Source organism: Micropterus salmoides, unplaced genomic scaffold, assembly GCF_014851395.1.
Source record: "Micropterus salmoides isolate LMB-PRFRI ecotype aquatic unplaced genomic scaffold, ASM1485139v1 Ms_hic_scaffold_16, whole genome shotgun sequence".
Classification (NCBI taxonomy): domain Eukaryota; kingdom Metazoa; phylum Chordata; class Actinopteri; order Centrarchiformes; family Centrarchidae; genus Micropterus; species Micropterus salmoides.
The window spans coordinates 30,164,145-30,188,482 of record NW_024040707.1 but is presented as its reverse complement, the minus strand read 5'-3'; the positions used below and the strand labels follow the sequence as shown (position 1 = coordinate 30,188,482).

General features: G+C 40.6%; 1 protein-coding gene across 2 annotated transcripts in view; it reads right to left on the bottom strand.

Annotated features, from left to right (window-relative positions):
- The window catches only part of tti1 (TELO2 interacting protein 1), a 33,174-nt gene extending 9,187 nt beyond the window's left edge, over nucleotides 1-23,987 (bottom strand). The window contains exons 1-12 of one of the 2 annotated variants that reach the window (XM_038723375.1): nucleotides 23,847-23,987; nucleotides 21,911-22,630; nucleotides 21,178-21,515; nucleotides 20,793-21,078; nucleotides 16,022-16,199; nucleotides 15,469-15,761; nucleotides 13,327-13,743; nucleotides 10,782-10,941; nucleotides 9,999-10,166; nucleotides 9,602-9,753; nucleotides 8,304-8,444; nucleotides 7,752-7,956 (exon numbers count right to left, since the gene is read on the bottom strand). In XM_038723375.1, coding sequence (XP_038579303.1) covers nucleotides 7,752-7,956; nucleotides 8,304-8,444; nucleotides 9,602-9,753; nucleotides 9,999-10,166; nucleotides 10,782-10,941; nucleotides 13,327-13,743; nucleotides 15,469-15,761; nucleotides 16,022-16,199; nucleotides 20,793-21,078; nucleotides 21,178-21,515; nucleotides 21,911-22,624 — 3,052 coding nt within the window. In that variant the 5' untranslated portion in view covers nucleotides 22,625-22,630; nucleotides 23,847-23,987. The remainder of the gene's footprint in view (nucleotides 1-7,751; nucleotides 7,957-8,303; nucleotides 8,445-9,601; nucleotides 9,754-9,998; nucleotides 10,167-10,781; nucleotides 10,942-13,326; nucleotides 13,744-15,468; nucleotides 15,762-16,021; nucleotides 16,200-20,792; nucleotides 21,079-21,177; nucleotides 21,516-21,910; nucleotides 22,631-23,846) is intronic. The other variant, XM_038723376.1, reaches the window with a different exon arrangement.
- Nucleotides 23,988-24,338: the final 351 nt, after the last annotated feature.

The following is a 24,338-nucleotide window of genomic DNA, read 5'->3' as shown; positions in this document are numbered from 1 at the left end:
ACCACATCCCACACTCGAGAAAACAATGGTTTTGTCCCCATTGTTTCATACAGCTGGGTGTCGACTCGGTCAAATTCCCTGAATTTCTCCTGAAGAGCAGCCGAACCACAAAACTCCCTAAACTCTCTGAGGATATCATCACACATTGCCTCATCTATGTGTTTAGCTTCAACAAGTATGTGTGCATTTCTTTTCAATTGAGTTACACACTGCTCCTTAGATTCGGTCATGCGTCTCGGGTCAAGGCACTGCAGGCTTTCCCTTCAGAAATCTTCCCACGAGCCGTGCAAACAATTAAGATGAAGGGATTTTATGATCACTCTAACAACTTTTCTAACCACTGATCATGTATTTCTCTTTTATTTGAGTTAAACACACCAAATGACTAAATATTACACATTCATAGCTTAGGTAAAACAAACTACAGTGCTGTATGCTGATTCTATTATGTGCATTAAAGAATCATCTATTTCATTTTAGTCATTTAAAACTAAACTAACTAAAGATACTACACGTTGTCTTTATCCTACATTGATAAAGTCATGTCGTTATGTGGAGGGAAAATATTTGAAACTTTAAGTGACTTCCACAGTGTTAAGGTGGGATAATTTCTCCCCCTAGTGTTTACTGTTGTATTAAGATAACAAAAAATGGAACAGATAGCTCTTCCGGAAATTATGTTAAAAACGAAAACGAAAATGTAATGGACAACAAGAGAAGAAGGGTAGCTTGGGCTGGTCTGCTTGATACATGATGAGGAAGGGTTTGATTTCTCTTGCAATGCTGGTAAATATCCCCACTTTCACTGTAAAGAGAGGATCAGCAGAACGGATCTTCGCCTCCACAAATGACTTCCCTTTTGGTTTGGGTAGTTCACCTCTCCCTAACATCTCGATATAGTGTTTGACATGCAGCCAGAGCAGCAACCCTCTTTCTGACACACTTGACATTCTCAATCCACCGGTGCTTGCAAAACCTAAGCATGGGCGTGCTTCATCCAGTTGCTGCCATAAAATCCTTGTGGTGGGCAGAGCAATCGTGGAACAGCCAGTACAGGCTAGAGAGTCCGTGTTCAACTTCCCATCCATTTGATTTACATCCATCTTTGAACGCATTGTACAGTACGTGCAACCCACACGGACGCACGTTCATGCAGGGTGGTGATGAAGCAGTGGATAAGACACATGCCTTTGGTGTGAGAGACCCGGGTTCAACTCCCCACTGTGACACGTCGCTTTGGATAAAATCAGCTAAATGAATAAATGTAATGTTGATAAGCGACTTTCCCACATCATTCTGCACTTACTTCTGGAGTCATTTGAACACTTTCCAATAACTTTCAGCCCGTGCATTGAGATTTGTGATTCCGATATCTGACAGTCCTTCATTGATGAATGGGCTATAAACTCTGAGCCGATGTATTTAGTCTTCACCTTGGGTCTGTCCCACAGCCTGACGTGCATGTCTAGCTGTTTAGCCTGTAAATAGTGTTTCAGGCTTTCATCAAATAACATGACATTTGATCTTTGCTTTGATACTGCGGACAACATCAGTTTCTTAAAATAAGGAGCCAATCCAAACGTACATTAAAGCTGCAAGCAGCGTTGGGCGGGCCCTCGCACTTATAAGCGCGTCCGCGTGTGAGCCGGCCGAGTTGCATATTCTGGAGCTCTGCCGGTGCGGCTGTGAATTTGCTACGCGGTTATGACGCCGCATGAAGGTGTTATATGTCACTTCCTGTGTCCCCTATGTGGAGCTACATAGCACTTGCCGCTATGAATATAAATCGGTGTTGGCGTGTAGATGTCTGCGGGGTGGGAGAGTTATCAAGCACGTAAAGTTTGTTTCAGATGTGAGCATGTACACTGAACAATAATGTACCCAAACAATAAAATAAATTCCTTTTATATTTCCCTGCCTTGTTGTTTATGTGTACATACAGAGGAAGAATGTGAGAACAGCACACATTTCATCGTTACTGTGTGCTGTACCGCAGTTCTGTGTCCATGCATGCAGCAAACTGAAAGCACCGTCTGTCGGAGCGTCTACGTGAAAAGAGAAGGAAGACATTGCTGGTAGTATTGTCTTCAGAGTTGTTAAACACCTCAGCGCACTGAAGGAAGCCATCTGACTGTGTGAGGGGCAAGATCGTTGATGTCTGCAGGCAGAGTAGGAGCTCTCCTGTCTGACTGGTCCACCAATAGCAGAGAAGATGACCCCTTGAGACACAGCCCCTCCTCATTTGCATAATGAGGCAGAAATGCATACAAAAATTTAATAAAGACAGGCAGAAATAAATACCATGGGTGAAAATAAATAAGGTAAATAAATACAAAGGAAGAATAAAACAGACAAAAATATTAAAACACACACATAAATAAATACATTAAAAAAATTTGTAATAAATAAAGTTGAATAAACAAATAAGGTAATTATAACAAAGGTGAATAGTAAAGGCACTAATTAAATATATACATTTATGTCTCCTTGTATAATTTAATTACTACCTACATTTATTTATTTACTTTATTTTTTGTGTATTTAATTGGATGCTTATTTATTATTGAGCATTTATTTATTTCTGTATTTATTTCTGACTGTGTCAGGATCGGTCCTCCATAACGGGGTGGGAGAGTTATCAAGCACGTAAAGTTTGGTTCAGATGTGAGCATGTACACTGAAGTTACAACAACTTCCTGTGTCATGGCGAAGACTTGATCTCTGACGCCACGCCACGGACACACCCATTGACGAAAACTCGCAAATAGCACAACTTTTCATCTTCAATGCCTTTAGAAGGCACAGCACAAATTTGAAGTCGGTCGGACTAAATCCCTAGGAGGAGTTCGTTAAAGTACGAAGTGTGTAAATCATCCAAAATTTGACGTAAAATTCAAAATGGCCGACTTCCTGTTGGGTTTAGGCTATGGCTCCAAGAGACTTTTTTGTGCGTCTGGACAAGATACACGTACCACAGAAAATTCGTGCACGTAGGTGAAACGTGCGGCGGGGGCTGCTTCGTTAAAAGTCACTTCCTGTTGCCAGCAGGTGGCGCTATGACTGTGGGTGAATGTCAGCATGTACATGTGTTCAGGGCGGGACTCTCATCCTACATGTACAGTTTGGTGCAGATGTGAGCATGTACACTGAAGTTACGACAACTTCCGTGTCATGGCGAAGAGTTGATCTTTGACGCCACGCTACGGACACGCCCATTGACGAAAACTTGCAAATAGCACAACTTTTCATCTTCAATGCCTTTAGAAGGCACAGCAGAAATTTGAGGTCGGTCGGACTAAATCCCTAGGAGGAGTTCGTTAAAGTACGAAGTGTGTAAATCATCCAAAATTTGACGTAAAATTCAAAATGGCCGACTTCCTGTTGGGTTTAGGCTATGGCTCCAAGAGACTTTTTTGTGCGTCTGGACAAGATACACGTACCACAGAAAATTCGTGCACGTAGGTGAAACGTGCGGCGGGGGCTGCTTCGTTAAAAGTCACTTTCTATTGCCAGCAGGTGGCGCTATGACTGTGGGTCAATATCAGCATGTACATGTGTTCAGGGCGGGACTCTCATCCTACATGTACAGTTTGGTCCAGATGTGAGCATGTACACTGAAGCTACGACAACTTCCGTGTCATGGCGAAGAGTTGATCTTTGACGCCACGCCACGGACACGCCCATTGACGAAAACTTGCAAATAGCACAACTTTTCATCTTCAATGCCTTTAGAAGGCACAGCACAAATTTGAGGTCGGTCGGACTAAATCCCTAGGAGGAGTTCGTTAAAGTACGAAGTGTGTAAATCATCCAAAATTTGACGTAAAATTCAAAATGGCCGACTTCCTGTTGGATTTAGGCATCGCTCCAAGAGACTTTTTTGTGCGTCTGGACAAGATACACGTACCACAGAAAATTCGTGCACGTAGGTGAAACATGCGGCGGGGGCTGCTTCGTTAAAGGTCACTTTCTATTGCCAGCAGGTGGCGCTATGACTGTGGGTGAATGTCGGCATGTACATGTGTTCAGGGCGGGACTCTCATCCTAGATGTACAGTTTGGTCCAGATGTGAGCATGTACACTGAAGTTACAACAACTTCCTGTTTCATGGCGAATCATCGACGCCACGGACACGCCCATTGACGAAAACGCGCAAATAGCACAACTTTTCATCGTCAATGCCTTTAGAAGGCACAGCAGAAATTTGACGTTGATCCGACTAAATCCCTAGGAGGAGTTCGTTAAAGTACGAAGTGTGTAAATCATCCAAAAATGGCCATAAAATTCAAAATGGCCGACTTCCTGTTGACTTTAGGCTATGGGTTCTTGAGGCTTTTTTGTGCGTCTTGACATGATACATGTCCCCAGAAAATTTCGTAGATGTAGGTTGAACGTGAACGAGGGGCTAATTTTTTCCAATTTTCTAGGTGGCGCTAGCGAGTCATTTTGCAACGCCCATGTGCGAAACTTGTAGAATACGAAATTTTTCACCGGTTCTGACATGTTTGCAAATTTTGGTGAGTTTTCGAGAATGTTTAGGCCATGTCATTTGAGCCTACTTTGCAGAAAAAAAAAAAAAAAAAAAAAAAAAATATAATCCGAGCAAATTCAATAGGGACCTCACACGGTCGTGCTCGGGCCCTAAAAAAATAATCCGAGCAATTTCAATAGGGACCTCGCACGGTCGTGCTCGGGCCCTAATTAATGTTAGCACTTACATTCACCACATGCAAATCTGGCAGCTATCTGGCTGTCGGGGAACATGGCTGAAAAAGCGGGCTTGTGTCTTCACATGACTTGTAGGAATATTGAAAATTTGCAACCTTTAACTCCCACAGTACCTCTGAAGTTAGGGTTTTGTTCCTGGACACAGCACATGAAATGGTCCCTTGTTTGACAGTGGACGAGAAGGAAACACTGTAGCTGGCAGCGGGTCACCGGGGTGAAAAGGCCGTGATGCGGTTTAGAATTGATTCAATAGCAGAAGCAGCAGGACACCTTTAGCATGGCTAGCTAGCACTGCCTTGCCAATGCTTGAAATGTTGAATGTTTTAACTACACAGTCCACATTTTGCACGTCCTGTTCCTTCTCAAGCCATGCCTTGTACTTGTCCAAGTGAAGCTAGACATTATTAAATTGGCATTTTCCTGGCATTGTGCAAATTTACATCTCGTCAAAGTAAGTTAACTTTACAAAGTGTAACTCAAGTCTGACATTACCCCACGCAGAGAACAACATAAAGAAACGTGTTGTGACTGATCTGCCCAAACATGAAAGTATTGTTGAACCAATATAGATTTTTCTTAACTAAACCACATATCATACAGGTATCTGAAGAAAATGTCCACCTTCTGTTTGTTTTATTTTTCCAAACATTATCCAGGCCTGGAAATTGCTATTTTCAAGGCTTTTCATGGCTTTTCCATGTTTTCATGACCGTGCAATTTAGCATGGTTTAAATACCACAGCCCACCTGAGTATTGTTGTTGACCATGTGGCCACGGTCTACCTATCTTCTAATGGCTACTTTGAGAAAAATATTTGGTCACAAAGCACACTGCTGGTTCCACCAACATGACAGTGAGTTCAGCGTACTTCAATGGACTCCATAGTCACCAGACCTCAATCTCACAGAGCACATTTGGGATGTGGCGGAACAGGAGATCTGCAACATGTCTATGGGAGTGTTATTTGGTATCAGTTAACAGCAACGCCTAGTGGCCGATTAACACCAAAATATCATACAGGTCCTCAGGGCTCCGGTGGGAAGTAACGTACTAAGTTTGGTTTCAATGAGCCATATGAATCAGAGCTCTGTTAAACCACCATGTAATGTTTTATTGCTAGCACAATCACTGTCCTTGGGAAGTAGAGGTGATGATGATTACTAGTTAATGTATGAAAATGACCGTTTCCCCCATAATTTCTTTCGCTGATCGCAACCACCACTTCTTACTGTAGGTGATGATCCTGTTATTTTCATTACATAGTTTGAAAAACAACAACCTGCACACAAAAGACATAAAAATAGAGGTGAAACGAGCTGCAAACTGCATTCAGAAGCTCTTAGTTCCACTATACATACTGTGCTTCCCCTAGAGAATTTACCAATGTAGGAAAATTGGAGCAATCTGAACCTGTTACGCCTGCAACTGGGACATCTCTGCTTAATAACATAATGATTGATGAAAAATTAGACAAGAAGCTCATAATTACATAATTGGTAACACACTGGCACTGATCCCCTAGGCCACTGTGGATTAACATTTTCAGCTATGATACTGAAGCTATACCAAGCACAAAATACACAACTCTAAAAAACATTCAATTTCTGAGCTAATCAATTAAATTCCCTCCTTTCCTGTAGTTTTTTGATGTTCTGTCCAGATGAACAGTGTTGTTCTTGTGCGGCTAAGGATTCAGTAGCGTCCTGTTGGCTCCACTGGCTATGGTCTGTATGTTTAAAATAATATTTAAGTGACACAGGCTAAAGGCCCGTTTAGTCTAGCAATTTCAGTATTGTGCAAGAGGAAATGGCATGTATGTTGAATACTGCAATGCATGGGATGTCCTGGGATGTAGTGTCAACAAAGTAAGGAAAATAAACAAAGTTAACAACTGAATGAAAAATATGAAAAGGTGATGACTACCATGAAAACCACTGCCACGTTCCAAATACCAGTGATCAACACGCACCAAAAGCAAACTTTATGTAATCGTATCAATAAATTGTCTAAAGTTTTTACAATACAATTTTTAAGATGCAACACTGGATTGTGTCTTTAGGTCTTTAAAATAAAACAAACAAAGACAGATAAAACAAAGAAGGAGGATACACTAACAGAGGATTGAGATACACTGAGTGCTGCTATGGTCCCATGCCGGGTTTTTACGGTTGTACAAGATTGCCATCTGGTGGTAAAAAATCAGTGTTAATGAAGGCAATCTGAACGATATCTGTTGTTTTAATGCTATTGCAAATGTGCATTTGTGTGTTTGTGCCAGCATCTTTGACAGAGTCTTGGAAAAGAGTTTGTCAAATAGAATAGAAAAAGAACAATGCACAGATAAAACAGAAATGTTTAAACAAGTATTTGGGGCTTTGGGGGGGGGTGTTAAGATGGAACTATTTCTTGGAAAACAACAGCCAGGTACAGTGCAGACTGTGCACTGTTACAAAATCTTGTAATGACACCCCCCCCCCCACCAAAAAAAGAGTTGTGCTTATTGTATTCCCCTGATATAGTCTTTGTGCTAAGCTAAATATCCTGTTTCCAGCACCACTTTCTTAAAATGTTGCACTATTCCTTTAATACATAAATATAAAATTTATTTCTACAAGTTGTTCCAGCCCAAGCCTCATCTAAAACTTCTTCTGTGGTGATATTCTAAAATAATGCTGCCATTAGGAGGGGAGTTTACATGATCCTTAATGCATATAAATGACTGGCTTTCTGGTTGGAGCGCAATTTTACTCTGGTTATTCATCAGAGCTCTCATTATACAACATACTTATGTAAATATTACATTGGTACAAAGGTATTCTATCCTCAATATGTTCTTGGTAAAATTACCATAATGTTGCATCAACCTTCATTAGAAAACCTGTCAGGGCTAAGATTAACCATGATACATTTTTTACAAGTGTTCTTTATCCACTCTTTAACCTGGTATGTATATTCCTTCAGCACTGTGCATTGTGTCTTGGGAAACCTGTGTTTTTGTGTGTCATGTGTTCCTATCCTCTTACCCAGATCCAGCCTCTGGGACAGTGAGCCCAGCCCCTGAAGTACAGCCAGCTGCAGTTTGTAGACCAGGGTGTGTGTGTAGACAGGTCCGGCCTTGGCGCTGGTCGGAGCTTGCCGTGCCAGTGAGGAGCTCAGCTTGGGCAGAACCTCTTTAGAAACCCTCCTCCTCAGAAAGTCACCACATGTTTCACCCAGTGTACACAGCATCTGGCAAAGAGACTCAGCATGTAATGTATGTACTGTATGCAGCAAGAAGTCAAAATGTAATAGAATGTCCCTGTAGTGTGTCCTTCATTAAAAAATCTGAGATGAACCATATTATTTACAAAACCTGGACATACCCAGAGCCTGCCATATTGCTGATAGAGATAGAATAGTTTGCCGGCAATATTACTGAGCAAATAAATTACCATTTACATACCAGTTGTGTCTATTTTTGTCGATTCTTCAGTGAAAAATGAAAAGTAACATAAATAAAAATAGTTCAACTAATGACAGGTTTTCACAAGTAGACAAAATTACACTGCAGTGACATGTAGAATCAATTGACATACCCTGAAGGCTCTGAGGACTGCTAAAGGGTCATCAGCTGTGAGTCTCTGTAGGAGGGCAGGCCAGCAGCGATGGGCCATAGGCAGCATCTCATTTTCCTTCTCACTGAGTACACGCACACATAGCTCCAGCACATCCAATACCTTAAGATAAAAACATGCAGTACACCCATTAATATATATATATTTTTTTGTGAGTGTAAGAACACCACGTACATGTGTAAAGGTAGCTTTTGAGTGATGTTACACAAGCTTTGAAGGCCATATTGGAGATCCAAAGATCCTGGGTAACAATGTTAGGAAATACTTGCTTTTTTAGAAACCTGTTTCAGAATTGTGAAGAGGGGGTACTTTCCATTTAGTTTCTTACTATGGAGTGATTTATTACTGATACATCTAAGTTAGCCTAAGTTAGTCATCTAAGTTTGGTGTGGGAGACCCGGGTTAAATTCCCACTGAGATAAATCCACCAGTGTGTCCCCGTGCAAGACACTTAATCCATAGCTGCTCCAGTGGCATACCACCTCTGGCATTTCTAGCAATTGTAAGTCACTTTGGATAAAAGAATCAGCTAAATGACTAATTATTATTGTAATTAATTATCTGTTTATTCGCCTCGCTGGTGAAGTGGGGCTAGAGATGACTATTTGGATGGATTGTTATGAAGTTTGGTTCAGATATTAATGGCGCCGACACAATGAACTCAACGTCTTTGGTGAATCCACGGCTTTTTCGACTAGCACCCACGTTATACTAGTATTAACTCTTAATGAGGTTACTGTGGTTTCTGGCAACAATTTTCTTATTTGACGACATTTGCATACTAAGAATAGAGCTATGTTTCCTCTTGTTGTCAGCAGGTCATTGATTGTTATCATGGTAACAGAGCCTACAGCTCAGAGTTAGCATGGGGTGGCTAACTAAAATTAGTATTTTTTGTAAAACTCATCTTAGACTAGTTTGACTGCAAAGCTATCACTGGCCTAAAACTATAGACCTGGCTTGTCTTTGTACTCTACTTGGCACTCTTTGGAACATGCTTCTTGCCAAGTCTGCAATTTTGGAGAAGGATGACATGGAGCTGTGCTAGCTAACTAGTGTGTGTTGTGGGTGAATATATGCAGTCAATTCTCTATTGGATAGTCATGATGGTATCCTGTGTGGCTGGGATATTTGTCACACCAATACAAAGCCACAGTGTAGAGACAAAACTAAATTCTTTCTCATCAACAATCCCTACTAGGTTTTGTATCATAAAAACCAATGCTCCCCTTCACAGTACATCACACCACAGGCAATACCTTGAGTCGGACCCGGAGACTAGGGTTGGACAGCAGATGAATGCAGCGCTCCATAACTTCTTTGGTGATGCGGAGGTGGGAGGGAAGCTCTGCTTTTACATCAGGACCACCAATATCTTTAACATCCTCACACTCGATGGGAGGAGGGACTTCTAGAGAGACAGTGATGGTCAGACAGATGATGTATGATTGACAGTCTTGGCAAGCACCCAATATTGACTCTGGTTCTTATATTTCACACTTTATTGTTATTGATACTGTATTTTCTTTAATATCATATCCCAGTTTCCCCACTGATAATTGTAATCTAATATAACCACTACAACAAACGTGAAACCTATGCTAAAATGAAATATAATTTCCTGGTAGTCCTCATAAAGACACAATGCGGTTTTACCGAGGCCCTTAGTGTCGTCCTCCTCTATTCCAATGCCCTCTGCCAGCTCTTTCTGTTTGCGGTAGTCCAGCAAGAATTGGCGGATGTTGAGGACTTCCTTGTGAGTGGAGGTCTGCTTAGGTCTGGCAGACTCACCGACCCTACCACAACTGGAGGGAAACCACCTCGCTATAGGAAAAATAACAAAAAGAACAGGTTAGGATAGATATTCTTTGTTTTGTCTCCATCCTTGATGTTATTTGTTAGTTAGTTCACAGAGATCACTTGTCAATCAAATACTGGTACACCTTTTTGCCATTTTCTATTGATATTATTACTTTGAATTATCTAGCACACGTACCTAAAAGCTCCACAGAGCTGCAGAATCTGATCATCTGATTCAAAATATTTAGTGGTCATGTAATTTAAATTTTTCTATCTCTGGTAAAATGCAAGACTAAACTCTTTTCTCTACAGTAATTAGAATTTGACTAGTTAAGGATTGTGCAGGGGCCAGTCATTTTTAAAATTTTGTATGAATATTCATGGCCTTTTAATGCCAAAAATGAATAACTGGTTTGTATTTCCACTAAATAAATAGTGAATATTATATTTCTATTCTTTAAAACATCGTGTGATACTAAACCCCCCTACTAAAATCAACAATCCATCATTAAATGTTTTGAATATAAGTGAACTAAATGCTAAGACAAAGTGTAGTAGATAAGCAATATATTAATTTTGTCCCTTATCCTTTTTCACCCTGACCGTATAAAAGGAGTTGAAATTAGTTCTGAATCTCACCCAGCGCTGCCATGAGTGTGTGCAGCACAGAACAGAAAAGAGCAGCTGTGTTGTCATAGCTGAGATCCAGAGCCATCAGCACATCCTGAACAATGTCCTCAACCAGAGGTAGCAGGCTGCAGTCAGAGTGAGTTAACATCACTGTCAACACACGTGGAGCCTAGCCAACAAGAGGGGAATATGATGAAAAACATGTTGAGGGTGCAGCAAAGCCATGTAAACCCATTTACAGTATTCACCTGGGTCATGAACACAGTGGTGTGCACTCTGGCCCGATGACTTGGACTACAGTCAAACTCGAGTCTGATTACTTTAGACTTGACTTTAATGCTTCTAAATTGTGACTTCACTTGGACTGTAGCCTTTTGACTTGAATGACTTGATATCCTCTCTAAGACCAAAGATATGGTATAAAAACATATGCAGTTAATTAAATCTTAATTTTCCTGACAGATAAACTATAACCCCCAAACCGGTAAATTAAAACAAATATCACAAAAAAAAGTTCCACCAAGAATTTCTTTTCATTTCACTATCTGAGCCATCATCCTGTTTCTTAGACCCTATCCTAACTAAGCTGCATAAAGAAGCCTAGTTGACTGTTAGTTAGCTCTTCTTTACGAGAAACTATAAATCTGTCTTTATTAACAGGCTATGTACCACAGTCCTTTATTGTACATGTAATTAAACCTCTTCTTAAAAAGCCCACTTTTTAAAACTCCGGGTGGCGTTTTAGTGCAAACGGCAAAAAACGGAGGACTTTAGAAACAATGACGCAGACGCTCAGGTTTGGCTCTCTGATTGGATCTTATATGGCATACAAAGCAGAAACAGGATGCTACTGTTAATACTACATACTAACTTGTCAATAATCATTTTGTTGAACATTTGAAAGTTTGCTATAGCACGTCAAACTTTTTTTAATGTCCCACCCCATCCGGGCTGTGATTGGTCAGTTGACGAAAAGTAACTGAGAAGCACATCAGCTTTATGAAAAGTTGAAAATGTAAAATATTTGAACTGTCTAACTGCCTACGACGCCCCTCTGTTTCTGACAAGAGAGACTGGCCCACCGGCATTTCTCTTGGTGCTCCGGTGGCGAGCCCCACTATGTTTTAAACATACGCTTATGTTAACAAACGCTATGTTTTAGACAAAGTTGCTTCGATCTTCTTGAGATTTGGTGGGTTTATTGCTCTCATGATAAAGAACACATGTCTGTTTTTTTTATGAGATTTTGCTCAACAGGAAGTTAGCCATTTTGCACTTCCTGTGTCATTTTTAATTTTTTAAACAGATGTTCAGGGCATTACATTAATCGTGCAGCACTACTTATTACCCAACCAGAGCACTGTGCTCCCAGAATGCAGGGTTACTTGTGGTCTCCAAAAGTAGACTAGGAGCCAGAGCGTTCAGCTATCAAGCTCCTCTCCTGTGGAACCAGGTTCCAGTTTGGGTTCAGGAGGCAGACACCATCTCCACATTTAAGAGTAGGCTTAAGACTTTCCTCTTTGATAAAGCTTATAGTTAGGGCTGGCTCAGGTAGTCCTGAACCATCCCTTAGTTATGCTGCTATAGGCCTAGACTGCCGGGGGACTTCCCATGATGCACTGAGCTCCTCTCTCCTCTTCTCCCTCACCATCTGTATGCATTCTTATCCCAATAATGCATTTTTTTGCTCCCTCGTCTCTCTTTTTGTCACTTTAAGCAGGTATTTCTGCAAGAACCCCACAAATGTGGGTTTAATTTCACTGTATAAACTGCTACTGCTATTAGGTTCATTGTGTTTATTGTTAGCTCCTATTATGCCACTTATTTTTTTTGTTTGTACTGCTGAAATGGTTAGTCAATATTCGATCAATCAAGAATTCTGAAAAAATCACTGGCAAACATAAAGATCTGTGGCTTTTTCTGTTTTGACAAAACAAGCAAATGGGCTTGGGCTCTGATAACTTATGATGGCGATTCACTATTTTCTAAAGTAAATGATTAACCAATTATACAATAAAATTAAAATTAAACTTTAACATAACTATAGATAAATTGATGATGAAACTTATTTTTAGTTGCCACTCTTTTCATCTGTGAAACCATATTTAAATGTAAATGTAAATGCTCCGTACTTGTATAGCACCTTTCTAGTCTTTTCGACCACTCAAAGCGCTTTTACACTACATCTGCATTCACCAGTCATACACATTCATACACTGAGCCTAAGTGCTCAAACGGAAATTAACATTCACACTCATTCATACACGGGCGGAATAGCCGCCAGGGGCAATTCGGGGTTCAGTATCTTGCCCACTTCGACACGCAACCAGGGGAGCCAGGGATTGAACCGCAGACCTTCCGATTAACGGCCAACCCGCTCTACCTCTTGAGCCACAGCCGCCCACAAATTTTTTTTTTAAACATATTTCTACTGTAAAATGGTTATAAAATTTTTTAAATGTTGTCTTTGTTTCCTTAGTTCTTATTCTTCTCTGTTTCTAGTGCTACGGTACATTACTGTGCATTCTAACATGTTGAACCGCATCAGTTTTACCTGTGGATGCTGGCTGAGCCTCTGCAGGTTAAGTGATATGTCATTGAGCAGGTAGTCCGAGTTCTCATTGATCAGCTCCTTTAAAGAGTGGTAGCCACAGGCCTTGCTGACGTCCCACATGGTGCCCAGCGCTGCCTGGCTGACGAGCAATGTCTCCTCCCCAGCTTTCTCCAGTACAGGGTACAGTGATGTCATCAACAAGGGACGGAAGTCACGTCCCAAGGCCTGAGCAAAGCAGGCGATGCCCTCAAGTTGGATACACAGTTGCCAGATGTTGCTGTTGAGATGGTGGATTGTAGAGGTGGACGATGAGGGAGACGGGGAGGCAAATGTGGAAGGAATCACTTGGAGTGAGTTTGCATTAGTGTTGCTGGCATTGCTGTTGGATATGGAGACGAGTCTGGATGGGCTGAGCAGCTACAGAGAGACAAATGACAAATCCCATTATCATATATCATCCAGTTTTACAGTTGTCTTCTACAATTCAGTGTGTTTTATTTAATAGACATAAAAAGGTCATTATAAAGATGACATGTTTACATTTAAAAGCATGAGCAGACAGGTGTGTTTAAACCTGAATTCACAAGGTAATACTATTCTGAGCACAAAAACAACAAAGTTAAAGAGAAGAGGAGAAGGAACCAGAAATCACATAGACTGTGGTTGCAAATTCATACAAAAATCATCTCTGCAAATGTTTTAAGAGGAATGGAAATTCTTATGCTGAAAATGTTAATTAGGTTTGAAAGATACACATGATGTGTTTTGATGAGAAACAGCGAATGTAAAAACTCCAGAGTACCTTAAATTTGACCTTAAATCAGGTGGCCCAAACAAAGAAATATCACCACATTCCAACATTAACCATACGTCCATTATGAAAACATTTTAGACCACCTGATGGTCAAGCCCATCAGCTATAATAGCTGTTACCCTGCTGTATCAGTACAAACTTAAAACCAGTGGCTCTGTCTTAGGCCCCATCCACATTACTACCTCTTTGTTTTAAAACGGAGACCTTTTGCTCTGTTTCCACCTCCCGTCCAGACTAAAACTGCGAAAATGAAGATCTAAAACGGAGAAGTTTGGAAATGCTGCCGACCCCATTTTTTGTTTTAGAACTCAAAAATGGGGGACTTTAAAAATGATGAGCAGACGCTCACATTTGGCTCTCTGATTGGGTCTTATAAATCATGCAAAGCAGACACACATTGCTACTGAGGCTATTTTTATTAAAATATTTTGTACCGTACAAATAACTTACAGCCTACACTTGTAAGTTACTGAGATCGTATTCATTTTAAAACTCTGTTTTTAAACAAAAACGGAGTAGTGTGGAAGGGGCCTTTAACTTTTTCCATAAAATGATCATCAACACTGATGTCAGCATTTACAGCCAACTGCCTGTAGTTTCCATCATGTTCAAATGTATTCCATATTCCATTTATGAATGGAACTAATTTGACTTGAGTGAGCTCTACAGTGTAGTATATTTCTGTGCTTAGAATCAATTTAATTTGGTTGTGTGCCGCCTCCATGGGCAAACATTTAAGCTGACAAAGAGAAACTGCAAGTTTATCTACAAACTAAATCAGTGTTGGCAATGTTTCCCGGCCTCTGTTGGTTGGAGGACCTGAGATATTTTCTCTGCCTGTCAGCTCAATAATCCAGCCTTGAAAGATTAGAGCAGTTACTTGTAACCCTGAAGCAGTTTCTCCCTTTGCTCAGTGTGTTGAGGCAAAGGAGCACACATCGATAATTCCATTCATACTGTGAACAAAGTATGGATCTCTCTCAATAAAGCCTGATGTGCTTTGGAGTGAAGTGACCATGATCAAATTAAACACAGAAGGAATTGTGCACTATGGGCTGATTGTGGGAGACTAATATCACACTTGGTTAGAAACTATTTACAGAGTACAAAATGAGAAGCTAAATCGTGAAATCAAATAACAAATTATCACGTCTTCATTCAGAATATCATTCCATGAAGAGTGACATCATGTATTAAAAGTGATGATCAGCAAACTATCTGGGAGTGATCACCGAATTGAGCTGGTGATGAGGTAATATTCACAGCACGTAAGACAATCCATTATCACATTAAAACGTAAGAAAGCAGCAGGGCTGAACTATTCTCACCTGCTGGTCCTCCCGGTCTCTATCCATCTCCTCACCAACAGTAATCAAGTGCCAGTTCTTCAGACTGGTGTATTCCTCCATGATAGACACCACTGCCATCTTGAGGTCCTCCTGGGTGGCAGAGTGTCTCCAGACTTGACTCTCCAAACCATGAGTCTCTGTTGCCACGGCTATGCCCGCAGAACCCCTGACAATCTCATTTAGCACCATGGCAGCCTGCTTTCTGTATGCAGAAGACATTTGGTACAGATCCAGAAAGTGATCTGTCAGCAAGTACATGTTGCCATAGTAACCTAAAGATAGAAAGAGGGAATGTTCTTTTATACTTTTGGGAGGAGAGCGGTCAAAAAAAAGGCAAATGTAAACATATTGTAGCAAAATATAGCTAGCTTTATTACATTATGTAATAGTATCGAATGAAAGTTCAACTTTTAAAAGAATCAACGTAGACATAGAGGACCGTTATGTATGAAGAGTGAAAGAAAGAAAGAAATGTACTGTACTTTGACGCAGTCTTTCCATTAGGTCTGTATCAAACAGCCCTTATACCTACCTAATGTTCGACAGATCTCCATGAGCACAGAGAAGATCTTCTCATCTGTGAAGTAGAGAAAATGCTTCCTCTGAATGTGGGCAGTGTACGAATCATGAGAGCCTGAGCTTGTCTCTATGGAAGCAGCGTAACTCCTTTCCTCTACAATGCGAACATCCATCACATCCAGCTCCAGCACCTGTTGAGACATACAAAGGTGTTTTTGTTTTTTCCCTCCCAACCATTTATTTTGACTTTTTGGTTGTGTCACAAGCAAGAAACAATTACCGCTTAAAATACCACTTAACTCAGCTTGTCAACCATACAAAATACTATATGTTGTTGTAATCTAATAATTAGATGATTTGTTAATTATCATTTAAACAGTGCTGTAGTTTTTTAGTAATACTGAAGTATGTTTGGTTCAGGTGCTACATTTTGAGTGTCTCCAATACTAAAATAAACAGTACATATAAAAATGTATTGCAAGTAACCTAAACTAACATACAAGAAAAGTTGCTGTTTCACAACTGGCAGTAACAAGGCAATAAATTCGATCTTGATGTGGGATTGTTTTCTACCTACTCTCCCCATTTGTTTATTATTCTGTTGTGGTTCATGTATGAAAGATTTGGTACGTTATAAGGATAAACTGGCTAGAATATCTGGTTTTCTACCCCAGTATCTTCACAAGACTGCCTGCCTGCACCTCAGCTAAAAGTTTAGAGGAGCTACTATATATAACTGCCCATTGCAAAATAGCCCATTTCTTCACTAAAAATACCCCAAAACCAACTGAAAAAATAGACTCTATAGAAAAAAGGGACACAGTGTCCAGTAGAGAGAGTCAGGCTATTCAGATGTTATATCTACAGCCGCATTTATTTAGATTTGACACAGTTTATTTACACTGCCTTGTAGATTTTATCCTGTAAATCCCGCATTTCCTTATTTTGTTGAAACAGAATCACTGGGCTCTATTTTGGTGTCTGCTAGTGTGCACTGTGGTTACTTCCTTGCCTGCGCAGGTTTGGTATCTTGGTGAATCACTGAGTTAGAGGTTTGTGATGATGCCAATCCAGCCGTGCACTGGTCAACAGCTCCTGTGTGTTCCACAGTATTTTTCACACCCATTAACCTCTATGAAGTTATATAAAACACTTTATTAATTAATTGTTCGTCATTCCACTTTTATTGTTTGTTTTTCAAACAGCTGACATGGTCACACTGTAAAAGAGTTTTATATCATTAATGCCTGTGAGTAAAGAATAAAGATTAATAAGTGATTGGCAGCTCTTTCATCTAAGAAAGTTAGTTAGTAGTCTATATTGTAGGCTTTTCCTTTACACTAGTGACTCTCTACAGCTTTCTCAAGGCAGCAGGTGTCTCAATCTCAAGCCACAACTGCACACGGCAGTTCCCCTGTTTAAATTTTGTACAACCAGCATCAGACTGCTGTAAAATGACCACAGATGCTTTTGTGTACATCAAACTTGTTGTTTTGAGTGATCATATACAGTTTCTACTGAAAATTAACAGATGAGTTGGAGACGGACAAGGAAGGGCTAAACTGCACGTGATTTCATATAAGGATGGCTTTACTCTGGCTTTACTCTGAAATTTAGAAACTGTGTATACACTGTGGAGTCCTTCTGCTTCCTGTGCACTATCATCACCCAGGACCTCAAGTGGAAGCTGAGTATCAGCTCCTAGAAACTAACAAAGCCCAGCAGAGGATGTACTTCCTGTGGCAGCTGAAGAAATTCAATCTGCCAAAGACAATAATGATGCACTACACTGCCTCACTGAGTTCATCCTCATAACCATCTGGTATGCTGCTGCCACTGCCAAGGACAAGGGCAGGCTGCAGCGTATCATTCACTCCATCCTGCACGCTTCCAGGACTCTGAGGAAGGCAGGAAAGATTGTAGTTGAACCCTTCCAAACCAGAGACAAACTGTTTCAGACAGTCCCCTCTAGCAGGAGGCTGCGGTCGCTCAGGACAGTTTCTTTCCATCTGCAGCCGCCCCATAACCCCTCCTTTACAGTACAGTATACTCATACTGTAAATTTTAGCACATGTAAATCCCACTGCAATTTAAATAACTGCCATGTTACATATTCTTTATTCTTTTACATTTTTTATATCTTATTGTCAATTTTATATTTTATCTTTATGATTCTTGACCTGCAGTGCTTTATCTTTGTTATATTGTCTACCTGTTTATTGTTATGCACCAAAATACCAAAGCAAATTCCTTGCATGTGCATGTAAACGTACCTGGCAATAAAGTTGATTCTGATTCTATATTGTAAGTACAATGAAAAACCAATCCCAACAAAAGAAAATATCCTTTAAAGGCAAGTCCACATAATCCAAATGCTGTTCTCCAAAAATAAAGGGACCAGTGTAAAGACTACAATGTCTGTAACGTGTCTAGTTAATAGTCTGAATGACTACTGCCCGGTGGCACTCCCCCATTCTGATGAAGCGCTGTGAGAAATTGGATCTCCAGCACAAAAAGAACACCCCAGTCATCCTGGATCCTGAGCTGAAAAATTTAAAATTTAAAAATTTTACAACAAATTTAACTTTAATTTCCTTTTGGTGAAGCTGAAGCATGTTGGTTGGTGGAAAAGACCCCACCCCTTTATAACCGATCTGCAGGAACGGGCATTTCTCTTGAGTAGTGACGTCACTGGCTGGAGGGGGAACCACACACACAAGATGGGATGACCCGGGTACTAATCTGGATTCCCCCGTTTGAAAAGAGAGTAAACCAAATGCATTCCACCTGTGTTTAAACATGTATTTAGGCTACACAAACAGTCCACTCACTTAACGAGCCTGCCGATGAGTTAAAGAAATCTAACTTGTTGCAGGCTATATGATATAAACTTTTACATGCAGCGCATCACATCCACACGCTGGCGCACAGCGTTTGGCATGATAAGCCAACGAACATGTGATAACAACAGGCTACATGAAACTATGCACTCGTATTTGCTCGACTGACACATTGATTGAATTTAAATGTAATTTCTCCTCCTGTTCACCTTATTTATTAGAATAAATTGCACTGCATACAAGTAGCCTATTAATTAATATGATTCCTGATTACACTGTACAACATATTTGAGGCGTTCTTTTGCAGAAACGGATATCTCCGTTTGTGTTTATGATTCTAAATCTGGTTCATTTTGTGTGCGCTGTAAATGATCTTAAATGATGGGGTTTTTTGCACACAATCTCATTTTTGAAGTGATGAGAAGTTCTTAAAAGTGAGGTGGAACTACCACTTATTCAGTGCCCGAGTCATTTACTGTGGAACACGGACACACAGCTGAGCTATGGGGTGGTGATGGAACAGTGGATAAGACACATGCCTTTGGTGTGAGAGACCCGGGTTCAATCCCCCTACTGTGACCCATCCACCATTGTGTCCCTGAGCAAGACACTTAACCCCTAGTTGCTCCAGAGGCGTGTGACCTCTGACATGTATAGCAATTGTAAGTCGCTTTGGACAAAAGCGTCAGCTAAATGAATAAATGTAATGAAAGAACAAGGCAAATATTTTCATAAGTGCCATGAGAACACATCAAATCAACGCATTATTATGGACTACGCCAGTTAATTTAGGCATTCAAATGGGATGGGCATTGGAAAATAGCGGTAGCTATAACTGCTGTGATGGAAAATTGTTGTACAAGTCTCTATGTAACATCTGTCCCTATAAAGTAAACACACTGTCTGCGATTTTCTTTTACCTCCTCCGCTCAGTGTTAAACACCGGAGCCCCCCAGGGCTGTGTACTACATCACCTGACTGCATTCCCCGACATACAGAGAACTCTGTTGTAAAGTTTGTGGAGAGGACCACCATCATCACCACAAAAATGAGACTTCATATCAGGAGGAAATCGACAATCTTGAAGAGTAGTGCACAGATAACAACTTACTACTCAACGTCAGCAAAACTAAGGATCTGATGGATTTGATTTTAGGAAAAAGGAGGAAAAGACACACACTCCTGTCCACATCAGTGGAGCTGAGGTGGAGCAGATTATCAGTTTCAGGTTCCCGGGAATAAGCATCAGAGAGAATCTTATATGGTTGTCTCACATCTCCACGCTGGTGAAGAAAGCTCAGAAACGACTGGATTTCTTGAGGAAACTTAAGAAGGCCAAATTCCCACGCCAAGTTATTATTAACTTTTACAGAGGAGCAATAGAAAGCATCCTGACTGGAAACATCACTAACATGGGATGTGCACGGCCCAGGACCGGAGGGCTCTGCAGCGGGTGATTAAAACTGCAGAAGATCATTGGTACCCATCTCCTGACCATCAGTGATATCAGTGAGGTGAGGTGCCTACGCAGAGCCCAAAGGATACTAAAGGACAGTACCCACCCAGCCACAGCCTGTTCACTCTGCTACTTTCTGGCAAGCTGTGAGTAGCATAAAGAAACAACTTCATGTCAGTATACAACCCTGTGTTGTAAAATGACAAATAAATCTAGTTCCTACCTTATATATTACAAAGAGCCTGAAATGAGTAGGCTATGTAAGTGAATTACTAAGATACAGCTTTAAATTGTATTCACACATCTGCTGCCTTCATCAAAAATTATTGGCATACCCGATAAAACTTCACCTGCATTTGAATTTGTTAAATAAGTCACTTAATGAAGTGCCTTATTTTCAGATAACAGATATAAAAAACATTAAATGTAAAATCACTAGATCTTTAAGAATATGAAGTATAAGCTGATAAAACGGCAGCTATCATTACCTGCATTAAGGCTTTTGAAATCCTCTCAAGATGTGCAGCTGAGTTTAGCACGACAGAGACAAGCGGTCCCAGGACTTTTAAATAACCCAGAAACACATTAAGGACAAAGAGCTTCTTCTGGTCATCAGTAGTCCTCATCAGTCTGGGCAGGGAGGTAGCCAAAACGTGGAGATTCTCTGAAAGCACATCAGTAAAGGTCTGAGCACTGCTGCTGCTTTTACTGGTATCACAGCTGCGGCTACAGCTCTGATTCCTCTGTGATACCGCTCTGAGAGCGACCTCACACCTATAGGAGAGAACAGAAGAGAGGTTTCATTAGGCATCTTGTTATCAGGAAGTCTGGGATTGAATCTTTTCCCTCACAAAAATGTAAATTAAATCAAACCTCTTTCTGACTCTGGGCTCCTCATCATTGATTGCTCCCACCAGTGCTTCCAGAAGCAGCCCCACACACTCTCCCAGTGACTGGCTACATCTGGCCAGCAGATGGTCATCCAGCTCCACCATCTCTAGTCTAACCGTCCAGTGCTGGTGAGCTGAGGTGCAGGAGACGATCTTTCTTAGGAGCACAAATAGTTTCCCTGCTGTGCTCTTCACCCAGGATTCTGTCCGATGGACCAAAAGTTGTCCTATTCTCCCCAGGTCTGGTGAGGGAGTCTTACAGGGCTCACTGGCTTGAAGCTGGGCATCTTCCATGACAAGCCCCACAGTCCTGGACCAAACCTAAATGACAATGTAAGTGAAAAGAGATAATCACTTAATTTTACTTTGGTCCATGACATGTTTTCTACCACAATAGAGTTTTGGTGGCATGTAGAAGTCAGTACAAGTCTACAGATGGATCTGTATACTCTGTAAATTTGGCTTGGCATAATGGACTTTATTCTTGTTCTGCATTTTTCAGTGACCTGGCAGTTAAAATCAGGCATTTTTCATTTGGTCACACAAATTAAACTTTAACTGTAAACATATGCCTATAATATGCATATAATAAGAAGTACAAATGATTATTATTGCAAATTGAATATTTTAAACCTCATGGACACACAAAATTTAAGCATGACTGTACTGTACTGCATCATTACACCAAGAAACACAAATGAACAGAGATATGGTACCTTGATGGCCCTGACTGTGACTGCATGGCCTTGTCTCAGATCTCCTGTAATGATCCTGGCTACAGCCACAGTGATACCAGGTAAGAAGGAAGCCATGGTGCTGCCTATAATGCATCTCTCCTCTGAGGATGGGACTATGTGCTCCTGAGTGCAATCACATTGCAGAGTCAAAGTCTGGAGGCACTTTAACGCTGCTGCCTGTATATCTCGAGATTTCTCCTTCTCTCCTATAGCCAGCAGCAGTGATATGGCAGCTCCCAGTCCGGCCAGCATAACGGGTTCAAAGAGTTTAAAGACTATATCACCGTAAGCAGCATGAAGCAGTGCGTCCAGGCACCTCAGCACTGCTGTTTTAAGCTCCTCAGATGTATCTGCAGGCTTCCCAGGATCGGTTGGACAGCACAGGCAGAGGCAAAGCTCTGAAAGAAGGTCATGCAGGGTGTCCCATCTCTGGACACAAGTGTTCTCCAGCACGTAGCTGATGGCTTCAGCCACAGCCTGCACCAGTTTGTCCTTCTTAGGCCCGGGGACTTTAAGGACAAAGCGAAGAGGAAAGAGGACATACTCTTGGAGCTGCTGCAACGTGGCATCATTGACTTCTTTCAACTGGGCACTCAGTAACTCCACATTGGTCACAGTGGGCTCTCGGGTTAGCAGGACACAGGTCGGGCGTAGATAGGCAAATGCAATCTTAGGATCACTGATCTCAGCCATGGTCAACTTTATGAGGGGGTACAGAAAGAGAAATGGTAGATGCAGGAATAAGACAAAGAAAACTAATTAGTTTTAAAGTACCGTAGGAAGAAATTGAAGTTAACACATTCTTAGATCATTTAAAAACAATTTACTTTTTATCTTTGTAATTTAATCTGTAATGGTCACATGTTGACTGGTAACTTTTAGAGGTGATATTTAAAATCCCTGCTGCCTTCAAAATTTAGCAAACTGCATGTCAGCATTATCGGTGGTAATGGTGGTTGTGCTCACGATGATATTCTGCATTGCCTGAGACTCTGCCGTGACATTCTGTTTTTAGGTTTGTTGTGCCAACAAGTATTAAGTTAGCTACACTATGCAATGCTGTTTTGATGACTTATTATTATTACTACAATATACAATTGGTCACTTTGTTAAGTAACAGATATATAACATAAAGTATATAGTACTATAGTAGTAGTAGTTATAGCAACAATGTTCTGCATTCCAGGCAACTGGGAACTGGAAAATTTCTGACCTCCAACAAGAAAAAGTACTTTGTAACGCCACTTGAAGTGGGATTTCCTACTTGTGAACTCGGAGAAAAAAAAAATTGTACCCCCAGTAGCAGCCGAATGACGTCACACAAGAAATGCTAAATCATAAACGTAAAGTATTAAATTAAAATAATACATACTAGTATCAAATAGTAAAACTTCTTCTGCATATAAATTGATGAAGAAATATTTTGTCAATGTTATTAGGTAGCTGGCTAAAGGAAAAAATGTTCACTAACGTTACCCAAAAGTTATTCAGGAAAATGTTAAAAATTCCCAGAAATGTGAAAACATTTGGAAATATAGCCTACAACTTTTGCTGACTTTTGAGGATTACCAACTGATGTAGCTAGAAGATACGTTAACGAGTAACGTATATTTATCTTCTTTTTTTTTTTTTATAAAATGGCCATCCTTTTAATTAACACCAAGTGCACTGCTGAGGGTTTAACTGTGGATAAACTCGCCAGAGAAACACAAGTTTGTCACGGTCAGCCATGTTTATTGTTCACACTTGGTGTCATACACCACCATGCACCTGAAACGCTCTGAGTTTGAGAGTCGGATATTTCAACTTGGACATTTCCCAGTTCCGACCGCTCTGGAACGTTAATTAAGTTATCCAACGTGCTGCTGAAGCTGCACTGCGGTAAGTTACGAGCGCCAACAAACAGGTAGCCTACCTTCACATTAGTAGTGTTAAGTGGACCCACTGCGCAGAGCAATGAGCACGTACAACAGGTAAATATCAAAATAGAATAATTACAACAGAACACTGGTAATGTTACACACCCTAACTAAAGGCAACTGTCGTGATTCTGCGTCGATGTCGCACATGTTTGACGTAGGGCAAAAAAACCCACTTCCGGTTTTGGCGCTTTAGCTTCAAAATAAAAAGAGCACAAAGTTTTACTGGAAAAAGAAAACCCCCTAGAAATATTTCATAAACAATGCTTTCATCGTAGAAATGTGTCACTCTTGTCATGCCATTAAGGCATTATCGAACTGAATAGAATGTATAAGTTAGTAGTTGTTTAACTAAATCTCAATCGTTTAAATTGTTTTATTATATAAAATCGAGATTTCTTTCTTTCAAAAAAGAGTGACTTATAGTCTCATGAAAATGAATGCTCTGGTAAAAGTTCAAACAACTCTTAACTCTAGCAAGCTGCATT